The sequence below is a fragment of the Halictus rubicundus genome, chromosome 17 (assembly GCF_050948215.1).
Source record: "Halictus rubicundus isolate RS-2024b chromosome 17, iyHalRubi1_principal, whole genome shotgun sequence".
NCBI lineage: Eukaryota > Metazoa > Arthropoda > Insecta > Hymenoptera > Halictidae > Halictus > Halictus rubicundus.
Window position 1 is genome coordinate 2,121,885 of NC_135165.1, and position 15,379 is coordinate 2,137,263.

Sequence of the window (15,379 nt, forward strand, 5' to 3'; positions counted from 1 at the left end):
TATTTACGAAGTGTAGATATTACTAAATACCGTCTCAAAGCTATGTAAATGTTATTACGCATGTAGAAAACAGCTGACTAAGCAGCTCACATTTCTAACAGATGAAAGTAACAGTCAGTTGCATGGAAGAAACAACGTACAAAGAAATTGTTGTATTTTCGTTTATATACGGAAAGCAGTTCGAAGTGCACTGCTCTACGAGCAAACGCAAGAATACAGTAGAATGACAAACTGAAAAGTAACATGGAAACGTATAATAGGAAAATAGAAGAAATATTTACTATGAAATTCTCTTGTTTGTTATGTAAATACAGTGTTTCATTGAAAATCTACGAAAGGTTCTGTGCAGGTCAATTGAACGTTTTGGGAACTAGAACTGTTTTCGGTTTAAACATTTTTAATACGATACGTTGTCAAAAAAAAGAAGAAAATGGCGACTGTTCAGCGTAGCTGTTCACAATGGAGATTTTCAATGAGTTACTGTAACTCATTTGTTAAAATACAAGTTGAATATACATTAAAGAATGCAAAGTATACAAAGATGTTTCCACTTCCAATTGATCGCGTGGTAAACAGACGGAAATTGTTATTCAACAAAGTTATAACATTAGATATGTACACTGCGCAGAAGCATGAAAACATCATCACGCATTCTCAGATACAAGGTGCAATCTATCTACTTCGTTTTGTTTTACTATTTCTTACATAGTTAGCCTTCCTATTGATAAGCAGCAGTGTTTTCGTTACTTAACATTCATATGACGAATATATTACGAATTTCTGATTAGATTCGAATCACGTTAGAGTCACGTTCAAGATTAACCTCGACATTCGTAATAACTATCATAACATTTACAGAATCTTTTACGGAATTGCGCGCTTGAATATTCTATGAGGCATTAAAGGTTAACTGCTTCGACATTTGCAAGGAAATCGCGTACAGTCGAATCCGAATAATATTAGACCATCCTAACAAATTTTGAGGGCAAATAGAAATAGGCATTCGTTTATTTTCTTTCTTGAAACCACAGAATATGCATAGTAGGACAAAGCAAGATATTATTTTTGCGTTGCTGTTTCCTACGATAGAGGGTGCAATATTTAGAGCATGAACCGAATTACAATTTTTTTTACGGTCAGTCACTCTCAGAACAATAGTTTCCAATAATTCGAACATTTTCGAAACAGGACTCGTTTGGAGTGGATTAAAAGAGCAAAGTCAATTCGAATCGTTTATTAACCATTGTTACACAAGACAGTGCACTGCCAACCAAAAACTGAAGTCAGCAGACTGTGACCGCCGCCTCTTTTCAGTGTACACAAACGATTGCCAAATAAGGGGTTATTAGTTGCCAAGCAGTATCGAGTCGGAACACGCGAGATACTTGTATGTGTGCTTCCTGTAAGATGACGCAAGAATCCTCGGCATCGGTAAGAAAACGCTAAACAATCTGGAAAAAGAGATACGAAAATCGGTAACGTGTTTCGTGTGCGCAGGATCAAAGTATAGATCGTTCAATCGGCGAGCGGCGACTGGCGTAAACGGAGATATGAATTTCCAGGTCCACAATTCCGATCAAAACGTACTGCAATACCATTAGCTGATTGGTAAAATGTGACGAGCCTCCGTTTGACCGAATCGACCTTCTCATTATGCTCGAGCATCGGCGCCACTGTGACGTCTCCCGACAATTTACCCGGGGTTAACCGGGGTTTTCTGCTTAATCGCGTCACGCTACTACTTAGAAGCATGAAAAATGAAACGCGCATCATCTTGAAAGAAAAAAAAAAAGAAGGAAACGGCGCAGCATCCGATGGAATTTTTGCTCGGCGCGCGTTACGCGACGTTTGTCGAAGCGTTCGATTGAATATTAAAGGAAACGCATTCCCAAAGAGCGGCAACCGTTCCGAGTATGCGACTTCGAAGGTGATAGGAAAAAACCGAGCGCCGTTGGTGTTCGAAATGCATGTACAGCAGACGCACACGAACGGCGTCGGTGCGTGAATGCGTGTTGAGGCTGCATGCCGGCTCGCCTCTGCGTTCCTGCTCGTCTGCACGTATACGTTCCGAAATGCGTGCACGCATCGCACCATAAATTCCTGTAGGTTTCTAACGTAACGAACTCCTGCGTGAAATTGACGCGTCGTTAACCGGGGCCGTCGAAGACACAGCCCGAGGAAGCAAAATAATTCCATAGATCGATACGTGTGCCTCGTTACGAACCTGCCAATTAACGCGAGTCGAAAAAAAAAATCTAGATTGTACGAATAGCGAGCGGAAGCAAGAAAAACAGTAGGAGCAGAAATGCAGGACATACATATGGCGTGCAGAAAGATTCTCTGATTAGTGTTCTCTAGCACAGCCAATGGAAAGCCGGCTACGCGGAGGCTCGGCTCGAGTCGACCTCGACTCGTGGCACGTTCGCCTTTCAAGAAAAGCGTGACGAACAAATTTGCATGTCGGTTGCGTCATTCTGTATCAACGGCTAACTGTTATTTTCGTTTCGACTCGTGTACGCACGCAGGCACACGCACACCGCGACGATTTTCCTCGAAACACGTGAGTCGGATTTTTAATCCCCACCGTTTCGGCCGGGCTATCGATTCGTGAAACGAACGCAACCGTGTACTGTACCTTGCTTCATCTTCTCTGACGCGGCAGTTTTTACAAGTTCGTCAGTTTCCTTTCTCCGACGTACACATACACGTAGCATGTACAGCGACTCTCACTAATATTCGGACGATCTTAAAAATCGCACAACTTTGTCAGTATTGGACTGTACAACTTGCATTTTTTGGAGAAGTTGGAACAATTCGTTCGCTACGTAACGCGAGAAAAATGTCTGATTAAAATTGCGGAGGAAGTACTAAAAGTTGTATTTTACAACTTTTTTATGCTAGCTAATGTGATCATTTTGAAACATCTGTAGCTCACTGCAACGTTGATCGATTTTAATGAAATTCTCAGAATATGTATAACTCACACAGACCTACAAATCGTACCTTCTAAATTTTCAATATAAGTCCACATAAAGAAGTTGCAACTTTTGGTATTTTCTCTGCAATTTCGACCAATTGCAATTTTTGTAAAATATTTTTCTCACATTACATAGCAAACCAATTGTGCTAACTTCTTAAAAAAATGCAAGTGGAATGGTTCAATGTTAACAAAGTTGTACAACTTTTAAAACCGTCCGAATATTAATGGGAGTCACTGTATGTGTTAATAACTTGCCAGGCTGTACCGACGAGGAAATTACCGGCGCTGTTTATGCATGTACATATATATATATAGCAAATGCTTAGCAACATGAACGTTTCAACGAATTTTACTGCGGATTAAACGTTCCGCAATGACCGTGTAGTCGACGAACTCCAAAGGAACTCGGAAACTCAGGCGACTTTAGCCGTCTAATCCGTAGATTCGACGGTTATCCAAGCTGGGTAATTTCCGTAATAGTGTATTTTATTGCACGAGCTAAGTACGCCACGATTAATATCTGTTTCACCGCATTGTGACTCGATGTTTCGCAATCTATGTTTCAGCGGCTTTCCAACAGATCGCGATGAGCAGATAATCTCGTATCGGTTGAACGACGATCCACGATCGTTATCAGGACGATGAAGCAAGCAATCTCTACGTCAAGAGAGATCGTTCGGCAGGCGAGAACACCGGTCTCGGCGTTATGTCGTCGCGGCGGGGCATCACCGGGGGAACCGTCTCGCGGATTTTCATTGTAATCGATCGATCGATCGGTTTGCGAATTTGATCCAAAGTCCGCGAGCGCCGTGTGACACATCAATAACGCGCGGTTTAACGTCCAGAAAATCCCCCGGTTAACAACCGTCTGCTTTTCGGCGACCTTTCGCCAATGGATTTCGATCAGCCGGCCGATTTTTCGTCAGCGAACACACCCATTCTCCGATAAAACGGCCGATAACGGGGCCGATCCGATTTCTACTCGGCGACAAACGGTGCCAGGCGTCAGCAAACGACGTAATCGACGCGTTATCTGCGAGAAGGGTTCCCGGTGGACACAAGCTTTTGCGCCCTTTGTTGCCATCTGTCGAGTACGACAAACCTCCTAGGCGCAATGAATATTAGGACAAACGAATTGTTGGAAGATGACTCGTTTCGCCCGGTTACCAGGGACGTAGACGAAATTCAGAAGGAAGAGGAAGGAGGAGGAGTGTACCGGTGGAGAATCCGAGGACAGGGTGCCCTCGGTGGAATGCGGGGAACGGGAGGGGGAGCTGGTGAAGGGGGTTAGGGGGAAGAGGGGAGGCATTAGACGTGGGCCCGGAAAGGTGGAGGGTAAGTGGATAGAGCACCGAGAAGAGAGGGTGGGGGAGAAGGGAAGAGGTGCGGCGCGGCAAGTTGCGAGGTCATAAATACTCGGAGAGGCAAAGTCGTACCCTTCTACGATCGGATTGGTCGAGCCTCCGGTCGAGCCTCCGATGACGACACGTAACGCCGGCACGCCAGAAAAGCGGGGATACGGACCGACGCACGGTGGAAAAAGGAAGAAACCCCAGCCGAAAGAGACAGGCTACGTCGGTAACAACGCGGGAGCGACAGAGACGAGAGACGCCGGCCGACCGGCGAACAGAGAGAAGAAGAAAGGAAGGAGCGACCTTCGAGCATTCGGACCGCGATTACGTGCCCGTCGCGTGCCAACGGCGAGGTTCACCAGTGGCTCAAAACCGAGTCCGTGTCGAGTTCGTTCATTTTTCCAACGAATTTCGAACCGACGGAACGAAATTCTACGGATTCAACGGAACGATATCGGCCGACGATCGCGTGATCTCGCGATCTGCCGATCGCAGCCGGACGGAATGCACTTTGCGCTCTGGGATTACCGGCTAAGCCGAGTTGCTTGCTTACACTCATTTTATAATCCCACGGTTGCCCATTTCTGGGGTAATTGTTCCGGTAGTCGTCTGCCATTTGAGGCCATCAGTCGACCATCTTGAGCGTTGTTGTTGTTATCAATGTACCCTCTTCCAAATTCTGTATTGACTCGTTCAGATTTATAAACAATTTATTTTCAGGAAAGCTGAGGACTGGGACAGGGACGTAACGAACAGGGTATGAACGTGGTATCAAGAAAATTGGTGTTTATTGTATGCTCACGTTCGCCGTGGCGGACGAATATTCACAACAGAAAAATACAATTTCATTTCGAGGTAAAACGGACGTACGGATCGCGGTCTGTTTTTCGAGAGAACACACCCGAAATATCCGCACAGTCGTAATACGTCTGTCTATCCCACTCCTTCAGTTAGAAGCGTGTATTAATACGAGAGCGGTGTTTGAACAGACAGTGCGACGATATTTCGGACGCGTTTCTTCGAGAAGCGGACTACGGTGGATCATCCTATTGTACGGCGAGCGATTACGAGAACGTAATCGCGTCCTCAGGAGGCGACGTCGATGACGTTTCGATGCCGGTGGGGAAATCTTGACGGATGGTGATCGGGAACGGAGTACGTTCCGAGGAAACGGACTTTCTTTTGCCGGTGATGATCGTGGAAGGCGACATGCGTTAGCGTTCCGTTCGAAATCGAGGTTGAACGGAACGCCTCGCTTTGAACGCCTAACGCGATGGTATCGAGGATACAGACGCGTCAGGCTGGACAATACCCGGAATTCTACTCAGGGAAGCGAAAGAAAAGACAGTGGGCTTCGAGGGGAGGGAGGAGAGGAAAAGGAGAAAAGAGAGAGAGAGGGAGTGAGAGAGAAGAAGAGAGAAGAGCGTGAGAAGGGAAACCAGGGTGCCGCGAGGATGCTTGGAAAAGGAGAGGAAGCCGGTCAGGGTTTCGTCCCCGTGGCGCGATTATTTTCCCATCCGTTGAATGGACCATTCCTGTTGGCACAGGGGGCAACGATTACTCTGCTTCACCCAGAGAGACATGCAGCAGTAGTGGAAAGAATGGTTGCACTCTCCCCAAACGACCACGCAGTCCTGCTGTCGACCGTAGAAGTCCTTCTTGCTCTCCGCCTGGCACCGCAGACACGCGTCTGAAAATGAAAAACGGACGGTCAACCGAAAGGTCCAGTCTCGCTTATTCGCTAGCTGTTTATTCGCGGTATTATCAGATTTCGTTCCAGCAAGTCCCAGTAGACTTTTCCGTGCTGCCTACCAAGAGAAACAAGACACCGATCGGAAGCTTTCTTGTCGAGGTGGACACCTTTTCTGGACGCATTCCTGCAGCTTTGTCTAATCGGAACGAGCAACCGGTTCATCGGACAGAAGAACTCGCCGAACCGAGAATTCAGAGGTTGCGGGTTCGCAGATTCCCGAGGAAACTAGGTGAAATCCTTAGCGAAACGAATAAGATTGCCGTCGGGCTCGGAACCCCTCGGATATCTCGATTCGTTCCTCCGAATTCGAGACGATGAACAAGACGACCGGAATTTCACCGGGGCACTCGGTTGCCGAGGGGCACGGAGACGCGATTGAGGCGATCTCGGCAGATGGGAGATATAAAGATCGTTGGAGGACACGGTTTCGATTGATCACGATGACGGTGACAACGAGAGAGAGAGAGAGGAGGAAGACGAAAGACAACGGCAAAGAAACAATTCCTCGGATTAATCGACGACGATCGGCGACGATCGCAGGGGTTGTTTCTACTTGACCCCTACCGGGGGATCGGAGCAAATGTGTCAGCCGTGCCCCCAAGTCTTGAGTGGACGGGGCACCGGGCCAATTTCGTCGAACGAGACGGCGACATCACGCAACGCGACGATCGCGCGTACGCACGCGCCTTCTCGCGACAACTAGCTTGTATCGGACTCGAAACCGGCCGCGTTCTAGAGCATTCTTCGCCTCTTCCATTCGTCGTCGGCCTCCTCCGCGGTACAGTAGTGCTCGCACGAGGGACTATTCTGATCTAAAGAGCAGCATTTTCTATTATTCGGATCGTACGATATCATTTTTTCCAGTCAAACTACTCAAAATTACAGCAGTTACAGTTCCTTGAAAAGAAATTCTTCCGTTACAGGGTAGTGTTTCTCTTCGAGGAATCGACTCGAGCGCTGCTCGATAAAGTGAGAGAGTAGATATACCGAGCGAAAGCGAAATAGACGCCATACGTATAGTTCGACGCTCTAAAAGTATACCGTGAGCGGTTAACAAATAAACGCGCAATAAAGAAAAGCTGAAATTCACTTATTTCTATCTTACACTTTCGTAAATGCGGTGGCAATAGATCGTTGAGATTCTCCCGATTAAAATGTGTCCAAACACGACCGCAAATGATAAACTCCGTACACAGCAATTGTAAGTACATATGTCCCTAATTTTGCTATTGAATGAAGCATAAAGCCAGCCCGATGTACGTTCGCAACCGTTTCAATCAGGGGAATCCCGACGATCCACCGATACTTGACGAGGTAAGGGAAAAATGACTGAATTTAAAATTCGTATCGCAAGATTGCTTTTTAAGCTCGCAGCGTTTCTTTGAAGTGCGTCTTTTCTGTAGTTTTATTCTCTTATCTTGTCCGCTGACAAGATACCGTCGAGCACGCGGCACCGAGTGCTGAAGAAAGAGTGGGGATGGATCGTGCAAACTGATGCGGTACGGGTTTAGGCTCTGAGCGAGAACTATACTGTAGAAGTGCTCCGGAAAAATTGGACACGAGCCGATTCGAGGCGAATCGTTCGCGTTCTTCCTCGCGAAATTGACCGATATCCTTCACCGGGAAGCAGGATTTATCGACGATCACGTAATTAGAAATAAATTCGAGTAGGGTCAATCGCGGTTGATTGCGGTACGACGAATAATTTATTGGACGCGAACGTATCGCGATAATACCGCGCCAATTTTACGGTCGGCCACTGCGTGAATGCTGATGAAATTGCGATAGCTATCGTGTTGCGATAGTTATACGCGTCCAGGCTATCGACTACGGCCTGCAGGACGGTGCAATCGAGCCGATCCATTACCGATTTTCGGCCCTAAACGGGCCGTTTAACGCGAGACGTGACGTTCACGCGGGAGTGGTATAAGCTGCTGCACCCCATTATTTTCTATTAGTTTGTAAACTTTGAGATGCGCGTTGTTCAGCGAGCAGCTCGTTTTCGAGTAAATCCTAGGAGACCGCGCGTCCAGACTCAATTCTCCCATTGTTCTCTTCATTAGTGTCGCTCTTGACTGATCGTGCCACCTGTGTTTACACAACAGTCGGTCATCTAGTCGGCAAATATTTGAATGTTTAAGAAACAGAGCCGCAAACGGGAAACACAGTTCCCTTTCGTGTTTCCAACGAATTTCGTACGCGCGGACCCGTCCGCGATTCCGTGTCGCAATTGCATCGCATAATTAATAGTGTTTACTGTATACATGAGCGGTGCGCGATTACAGACAGCGTCGCGATGTAGCGGCGTCTGTCATAGTGCCGGTCGAGACTTTGATAACGGTATCAGAGCGAGCGGTAATCTCGCACTCAACACCGGCGTGTAATTTCAAGTTGCAAAAAAAAAAAAAAAGAAAGAGGAGGAAAAAAATCGGATGTGTGCGTCGCGTTCTGCACGATATCGACGCGACGCGCCGTAGTATTGTCTTTTGCGTTTCGGAATTCTCTCGATCGGAAGAATCCCGCGCGCGCGACGATGATCCAGAGAGAACTTTCGCGTAGATCTTGTCCCCCACGCGTCGTCAGCTTGGCGCCCGCAGAATTTGTTCCGAGTCTCGAAACTGCCAGGTAATTTTCCTTTGTCGCCGCTAACGATTCGTTTCATCGATTAACCTCTATCGATCATCGTAGTTGACCGTGTTCCGTGATGTAACGATACGGCGACAATTGCCGGGTAAACTCCGCGAGCGGAGAGGAGAGGAGAGAGAGAGAGAGAGAGAGAGAGAGAAACGGGAGAACGGTCCACGGACGAGCACTCGTGGTCGTGTTCGTTTGCTCGATCGTCTGGAAAGCGACGTTTCAGGGCCGAAATCCGATTTTTTTCCGAAACGAAAACACACCGTCGATCGAGAATGCACTGTTGCAATCGATCCTTTAACGATAATGTAAGTCACGGAGGCATACCGATCGCAAGTTGGCTTCTTCGACGCTTTATTGCCGAGGTTACGCGTTGCTCTTACGCAAGCCACGCTAAAATTGTAATTAGAATGATTTTATTCAATGATGATTATCCCATGAGACGTGGCGAGAAACCAAACAGGCGGATATTGACTCACACCATTTTTGCATTAAATGGCTTATTTGATGTGCAAATAGATACACAAGACGTTTCCGAAATCATGGGGACTCCTCAGTAACCGGATCCCTTACCGCAAATGATTTTTTCAGCGACTCGGAAAATTAGCTATAAAGTCGACGCTTTAACACTAAACCTAGCACGGTCAAAACGACCGGTTTTCTACTTCACAATTATTGAAATTATGAAAACGTTTTCACAGGAAATTACTGTATTGACTTCTTTATTTAACACTGGAACGACCGGAGCAGTCAAAATGACTGGTTCCTAATTGTTTCTCTTACAATTACTGAAATTGTACAAATGTTTTCATCGGTAATCTTTTATTGAACCTCTTCATTGAAGCACATATTACAATAAAAGTTGTATGAAGTCTTGTCACTGTTACAACGCAATATACGTCAGTCGCATTTATTGCTCGGTCGTTCTAATGTTAAGTACATATTGTACTGAAAATCGCCCAGAATTTAAGTATGTTCAATCTTCTACCTTGTACGAGCCGTTTCACTTTTACATGTTTTGTGCTTGGTAGGTTTAGTGTTAATAATCGTATTCCGTATGCAAGGGGCAGCGATGCAAATGCATCTTGTTTTCTTCTAACGAGATGCTGCCAGATATCTTGTTATTACGCTGATCTGCATACTTTACGCTATGTTGTGTCAACACCGTTTTATCAGATCGTAAATCGTTGAGTGCTTCCAAATCGACGTATTATCAAAACAGGACAAAAATTGTACGAATATGCCATAACTCGCACTATCGCGGATTTCGGCTGTGAAAAAAAAAAAGGTTGTACAGACACGGCATTATGTCGGTCGTAAATCCTAGACCGAGGGCGCTCGCGCGTTCGCCGAAGATAAGGGAATTTTAGAACTCAATTAATCGGCAGTTACGGCAGCCTCGGGGTCAAGTTCACAGAACCTCGGTTAATTGCGGTCGCGATAACTCCCGGGAATCTCGAGGAGAGGCCCGTTATCGAAAATCCGTGACGCGTGTTTCTTTTCTGTACATAGCAAGTTCCGTGAACCGTGGACGAACACCATTTTTCAATTGTCCGGACGGTACGCTTATCCTGAAAACAGAGCCCGCGGGGATCAAAGGTGACGCTGATTATTCGAACCGCGCGTAAAAGCGTGATCGAAGAGTGGAAACGAAAAAAGAAAAGAAGAAAAAATACATGATTTTCCGACGATGTTTTTCGTCGCCTAGCTGTGTAAACATCTGGAGGATCGACCTCTGCGTCACAGGTGTCACCTGGAAAGGTGTTTTGCGCGTCAGAGATCGCCGATCGCGGCGCAGAAAAATCGAAACGCGTTCCCCGGACGGATCGATGTTTCGCCACGGACCGGATCGAGATCGCGTTTTCGTTTCACGGGCCGAAGGCACCGACGAAGCGTTGTAACATAACGCCCCGGCATCGTACGTGGAATCGATGAAACGATACTAATTTCCCCGAACGGAATCTGTTCCAGGTTCCGCGAACGGAATTCCTCGGTCTCGAACTCGTCGTTCCGTCGATCGGAAAGCAATTTCCTGTTTCGTTGTCGCGAACGGAAACGTTTCATCCTCGATCAGCTGCATCAATTTTGACTCATGTTGTCGCACGCATAAGGGAAGGAACTACTCCCCGGAGATTTTTGCGATTTTTTAAAACATAGAACTGCAAAGCCGTTCTTTCGGAAACTTCCCGGACGAATAATCCCGTAATTAAGGAGTGCGTAATAATTTTTTTGTTGACAAATATACGGCGCAACGTACAGTGACTCCCACTAGTATTTGGACGCTCTTAAAAATCGCATAACTTTGTCAATATTGGGCTAACACATTAAAAAAGTTGCAAAGTACAACTTTTAGTATTTTCTCTGCAATTTCGACCAATTGCAATTTTAATCTAACATTTTTCTCACGTTATGTAGCGATCCAATTGTTCTGACTTCTCAAAAAAATTCAAGTGGTATAGTCCAATATTGACAAAGTTATGCGATTTTTAACACTAGGTTTACGGAGCACTAAAAGTGACTATTTTACATTACGTTGTAAAATAAACAAGAATGTGCTGCTCAAATTTTTAGCCATTTTTTTAACCCTTTGCACTCGGCGCTATTTTCATTCTAAAACTAAACTTTTCTTTCGTCTTAGAATATTTTCATTTTATTCATGCGAAACTGATCCGATTTCCACATATAGTATGTAAATGTTTAGTAATCTGTTAAATACAAATTTTGTAATGTAGCAAATACATTGTGTAATATTTGTTGTAATTTCTTTGAAATAATGCCACAACAATTTCTAGTGGTGCTTCAGAGTCACCACTCGAGTGCAAAGGGTTAATAACACGCCCAAAGAAATAAATTTGTTCAATAATTTCTCATGGATGTATCATTAGAGTCTTAACAATTGTGGGAATATTAGTGGGAGTCACTGTACATACACATTATTAACACTAGAACCACCGAACCAGTCAAAACGACTGGTGGATGATTTCTTCTTTCGCGATTGTTGAAACTATGACAACGTTATCGCGAGAAATTTTTTGATATATCTCTTGTTTAGAGTACAAGTTACCGTAAAAATCGTATGAAATCTGAGCAAATTCGATCCCTGCTGTTATCATAAAGGGACAAGTCTGAGTCACGTTTACGGTAGTTCTAGTGTTGATCGCTGTTGTTATTGATTGAAGCTGAAGTGGAATCGATTTGTTGCAGTTGGCGTGTTGTGTTCGGACGAGTTCAAGTCCGAATGCATCTAGGCGCTGGTCCGAGGTCCTGAAAAACTTCCGACGTCGGAGGGTTAAACGACCAAAGTTTCCACTCGACTGGTAGGCGCGCGTTAAAAGGATCAATCTGCAACGATGCAGGCGGCGAGAGAAGAATGGTACGCCGGCAAAAATGAAATCGCGGGTGACGCAAAAGAAACCGGTTATCCGTGTGCCGTCTTTTTTTTTTTTCTTCCACCGCGGTTCTCGTCTATGTATTGTGCACTGCGTTTCGCTTCAACTTGAAAATAGTCGGGTGGCTCGCGCGATACGTCGACTTCACGACGAAATATAAATAGTATTTACACCGGAACCCGCGTGCTCGCGATTCTTTCCTTCGCCTAATTCCTCGCCGGGGAAGGCAGAAATCTCTGATCCCGAGAGAATGTTTTTGACAGCGTCTCGTTCAATAAGGCGGGCCCGTTTATTTCCATTTGGTCCTGCCTTTTCTTTATACTGATTGTTCACCGTATTATCTCGTGCGGTCAAATTGACCTGCGGTCGGCAGGACACGTACATTTCTTGGAAAACAAAATATAAATACGTTGGAAACTTTAAGAGAAGTAAAGATAAACAGAGCGATGTGATAATGGTATGAATTGGACGCAGAACTTTGCAAAGGTCAATTTGACCGGCCGTGGTAGCTTTCCTGTTAAATTATTGCGGAATTTCTCCACGATTGCTTCTTTTTACCGGTGACAGACGTGCCGCGACAGGAAAAATATGAAAGGAAAGCGTTCAAAAGAAATGCCCACGAGAAAATGGATTGAAAGGTCTTTAATCCGCGTGCCGGTGGATTAGGGTCGTTTCATATGTCCCGGTCAAGGTCCGGCGAGTGTGCAAGCGCTGGACACAATAACAGGGTAACCAAATACGCGGTCGTTTGGTCGGCAGACAATTTGGTTACCCTGTTTTTGCTTACACATTGGGCAGGCCGGGACCGGGACACATAAAGCGACCCTTAACGATGGCAGCGGGGCAATAGTAAGAGCGCTAGAAAACGGTCCATTGCTGGCGAACATGATTCCGACTGCATTAGACACAACAACCGTGCGTATCGTATGAACCGGAGTAAACAAATGAAATTGTACAACAAGTAATTACGATTAATCTGCCGTTTCAGAGCCACCGGGCGCAACAGAGGGGCGCCGTTGTGAAATTCTGGTGCAATAGTCGTCAGCCTTAACCAGGAATGTCTACGATTCGTACCTGCGCGGTTTCATTAGAAATGATCGCGTAGGTGGAGCAGCCTGGAAGAGATTAGGTGGATCCGGCAGCCTGGTACTTGAAGCACTCCGGGCTCCGTGCGGTCTGGTTGCAAACGAAAGGTGGAAAAGCGATTTCCACCGCGAAAAGGAGATTTCATAGTGATCGGACGGGACAATCGCGGCGAGACAGACGAGAACGAATCTTTCGATCGGATCAATGTCCGAGGTGGCAGCGAGCAGACGAGAAAGCGAGGGAATCCGCGGCCCGTAGGATCGGGAGGGACTGTCGGTCGCGATCGAACGAGGTCGAACGCCTGGAACCTTCCGCGGGAAGATCAAAAGACGCCGAGCATCGTAAAGTGTGACGAGCACCACGTACGCATTTACACGGGCGTTCCCGAGGAAATTCATTTCTTCGAAACTATGCTATTCCGCACGTAAAATTATGAAAAATCTCTGTTTACAGATTCGAAGGTGCTACAGTACCAAGTACAGTACGTAGATCGTAAAGATTAAATTAACCGAGGAAACATTCGACGAACGTGTTTACAGAAAGCGCACCAAAAGAAAAAAAAAAGAACTGGAACAAACTTCAAGTATTATTGTTGACAACGGAATGAAAAGAATCGCAAAAACTGTGACCGGACTAATCTCATACCGTCGTTGATACCTTGCGGTATAAAAACTTTTGCATTTCAGATTTCTGTTTTTCTACTCTTGTCGATCGCTCGTCGCACTGCGTCGGGCCGCCGCGGACAGAGCGAGGAAGAATGAGAACAAGACAAAGAGAGACATACCGAGCGAGAGAGAGAGAGAGAGAGAGAGAGAAAGAGAAAGAGAGAGAAACAGGATCGGAGGAGAGTCATGGCGCTTCCATTCTCCGCGCGGCGCGTTTTTTCCGCTCCGGACGGTCTCGAATGGTCCATCGCGTAATACTGTGACGTAGCACACGTAGGTGGACAAGGAGACACGAAACGCGGGACACACGATATGTCACCGGGGATGCGAGGAGCCCGTCCAAACTGATTCGCGGGCGCGTTCTCTCTGTCCTTTGATAGATTCGCGTGAGAAGCGGCAAAATGACGCGTGGCGACCCGATGCAACCCGTCGCAACATGGTGTGTCGAGTCCGCGGCGAAGGAGGGGAGTGCTGGACAAGGCAGATGGGAAGAGGGGTGGCATGCATGCAGGGTTCACTTTGGGAGGGGGGGAGAGTCAGAGGGGAGAGGGGCCGGCGCGCGTGCCCCCACCAGACGGAGCGCGCCCCAGCGGTGGAGGCGGCGCTTACGGCCGCACAAGCCTCTATATAAAAGCGACAAACCCCCCGATCTGATTAGCAAAGTTCCAAAACATACGTAAAAGCGCATTTCATTCATATTTCGAAGGACCTGTGTGAAGCGGTTATACAGAAGGCTTGTCAGAAGAAAGCCGGCTATCGACGTGCATGTACACACAAACACAAACAATCTCCTACACGTGTGAATACAGCTACAACATACACCACATATATATATATATACATATATAGGCAGATCAGAAAAGTTGAGTTCGGAAGATCGGTAGAATCTCGGAGCAAGAAAAAGGAGCAGAAGACCAAGAGGAGAGAGACATTTAAATATAGCTACTAAAACGCAACCTAGTCGTCGTGGAAACGAGTCAAGTCGGTCGGGGACGGTCCGGAACCGACGATCCACGAGGTGGACGTAGCAGCCGCAGCAGCAACAGCAACAGCGTCAGCGTCAGCGTCAGCGACAGCAGCAGTGGAGACACGGTGCAGGTGCAGCCGAGACACTCGAAGTCGAAGTCGAAAACGGTAGCTCTCGGGGAAGCGGAGAAGAAGCCAAACCACGAAGAGGCCAAACACAGGCCACGACGGAGTAGCAAGTGAGATGAGACGTGGCGAGCCGAGCCGAGGCTAGGCTAGGAGAGGAGAGAGAAGAGAGGTGTAACGGAGGAACCAAAGGAAGGCTCGCTTGGCACGGCGCATCGGGGCGCGATACGATAAAGGGTAGCGGTGGTGATCGGTGGTACCGCTGGAACCACTGCGGTTCGCATTAGGACGCATAGGAAACAGGAAGCACGTTGGATCATCCACGCGGCCGTGTCGCTCAACCTTTTTACACAAGTCTCTCTCGATCTCTATATCTCTCTGCGCAACCTCGCACCGTCTGTGCGCCTATCCAGAGAAACACCGTGAGA

The 15,379-nt window shown here is 46.7% G+C and overlaps 1 protein-coding gene across 1 annotated transcript in view; it reads right to left on the bottom strand.

Moving 5' to 3' along the window:
• Window positions 1-5,107: 5,107 nt before the first annotated feature.
• The window catches only part of LOC143362415 (RING-box protein 2-like), a 36,015-nt gene continuing 25,743 nt past the window's right edge, over window positions 5,108-15,379 (bottom strand). Inside the window, exon 2 of the mRNA XM_076802547.1 lies at window positions 5,108-6,022. Within this exon, the coding sequence (XP_076658662.1) occupies window positions 5,838-6,022 (185 nt within the window). The 3' untranslated portion in view covers window positions 5,108-5,837. The remainder of the gene's footprint in view (window positions 6,023-15,379) is intronic.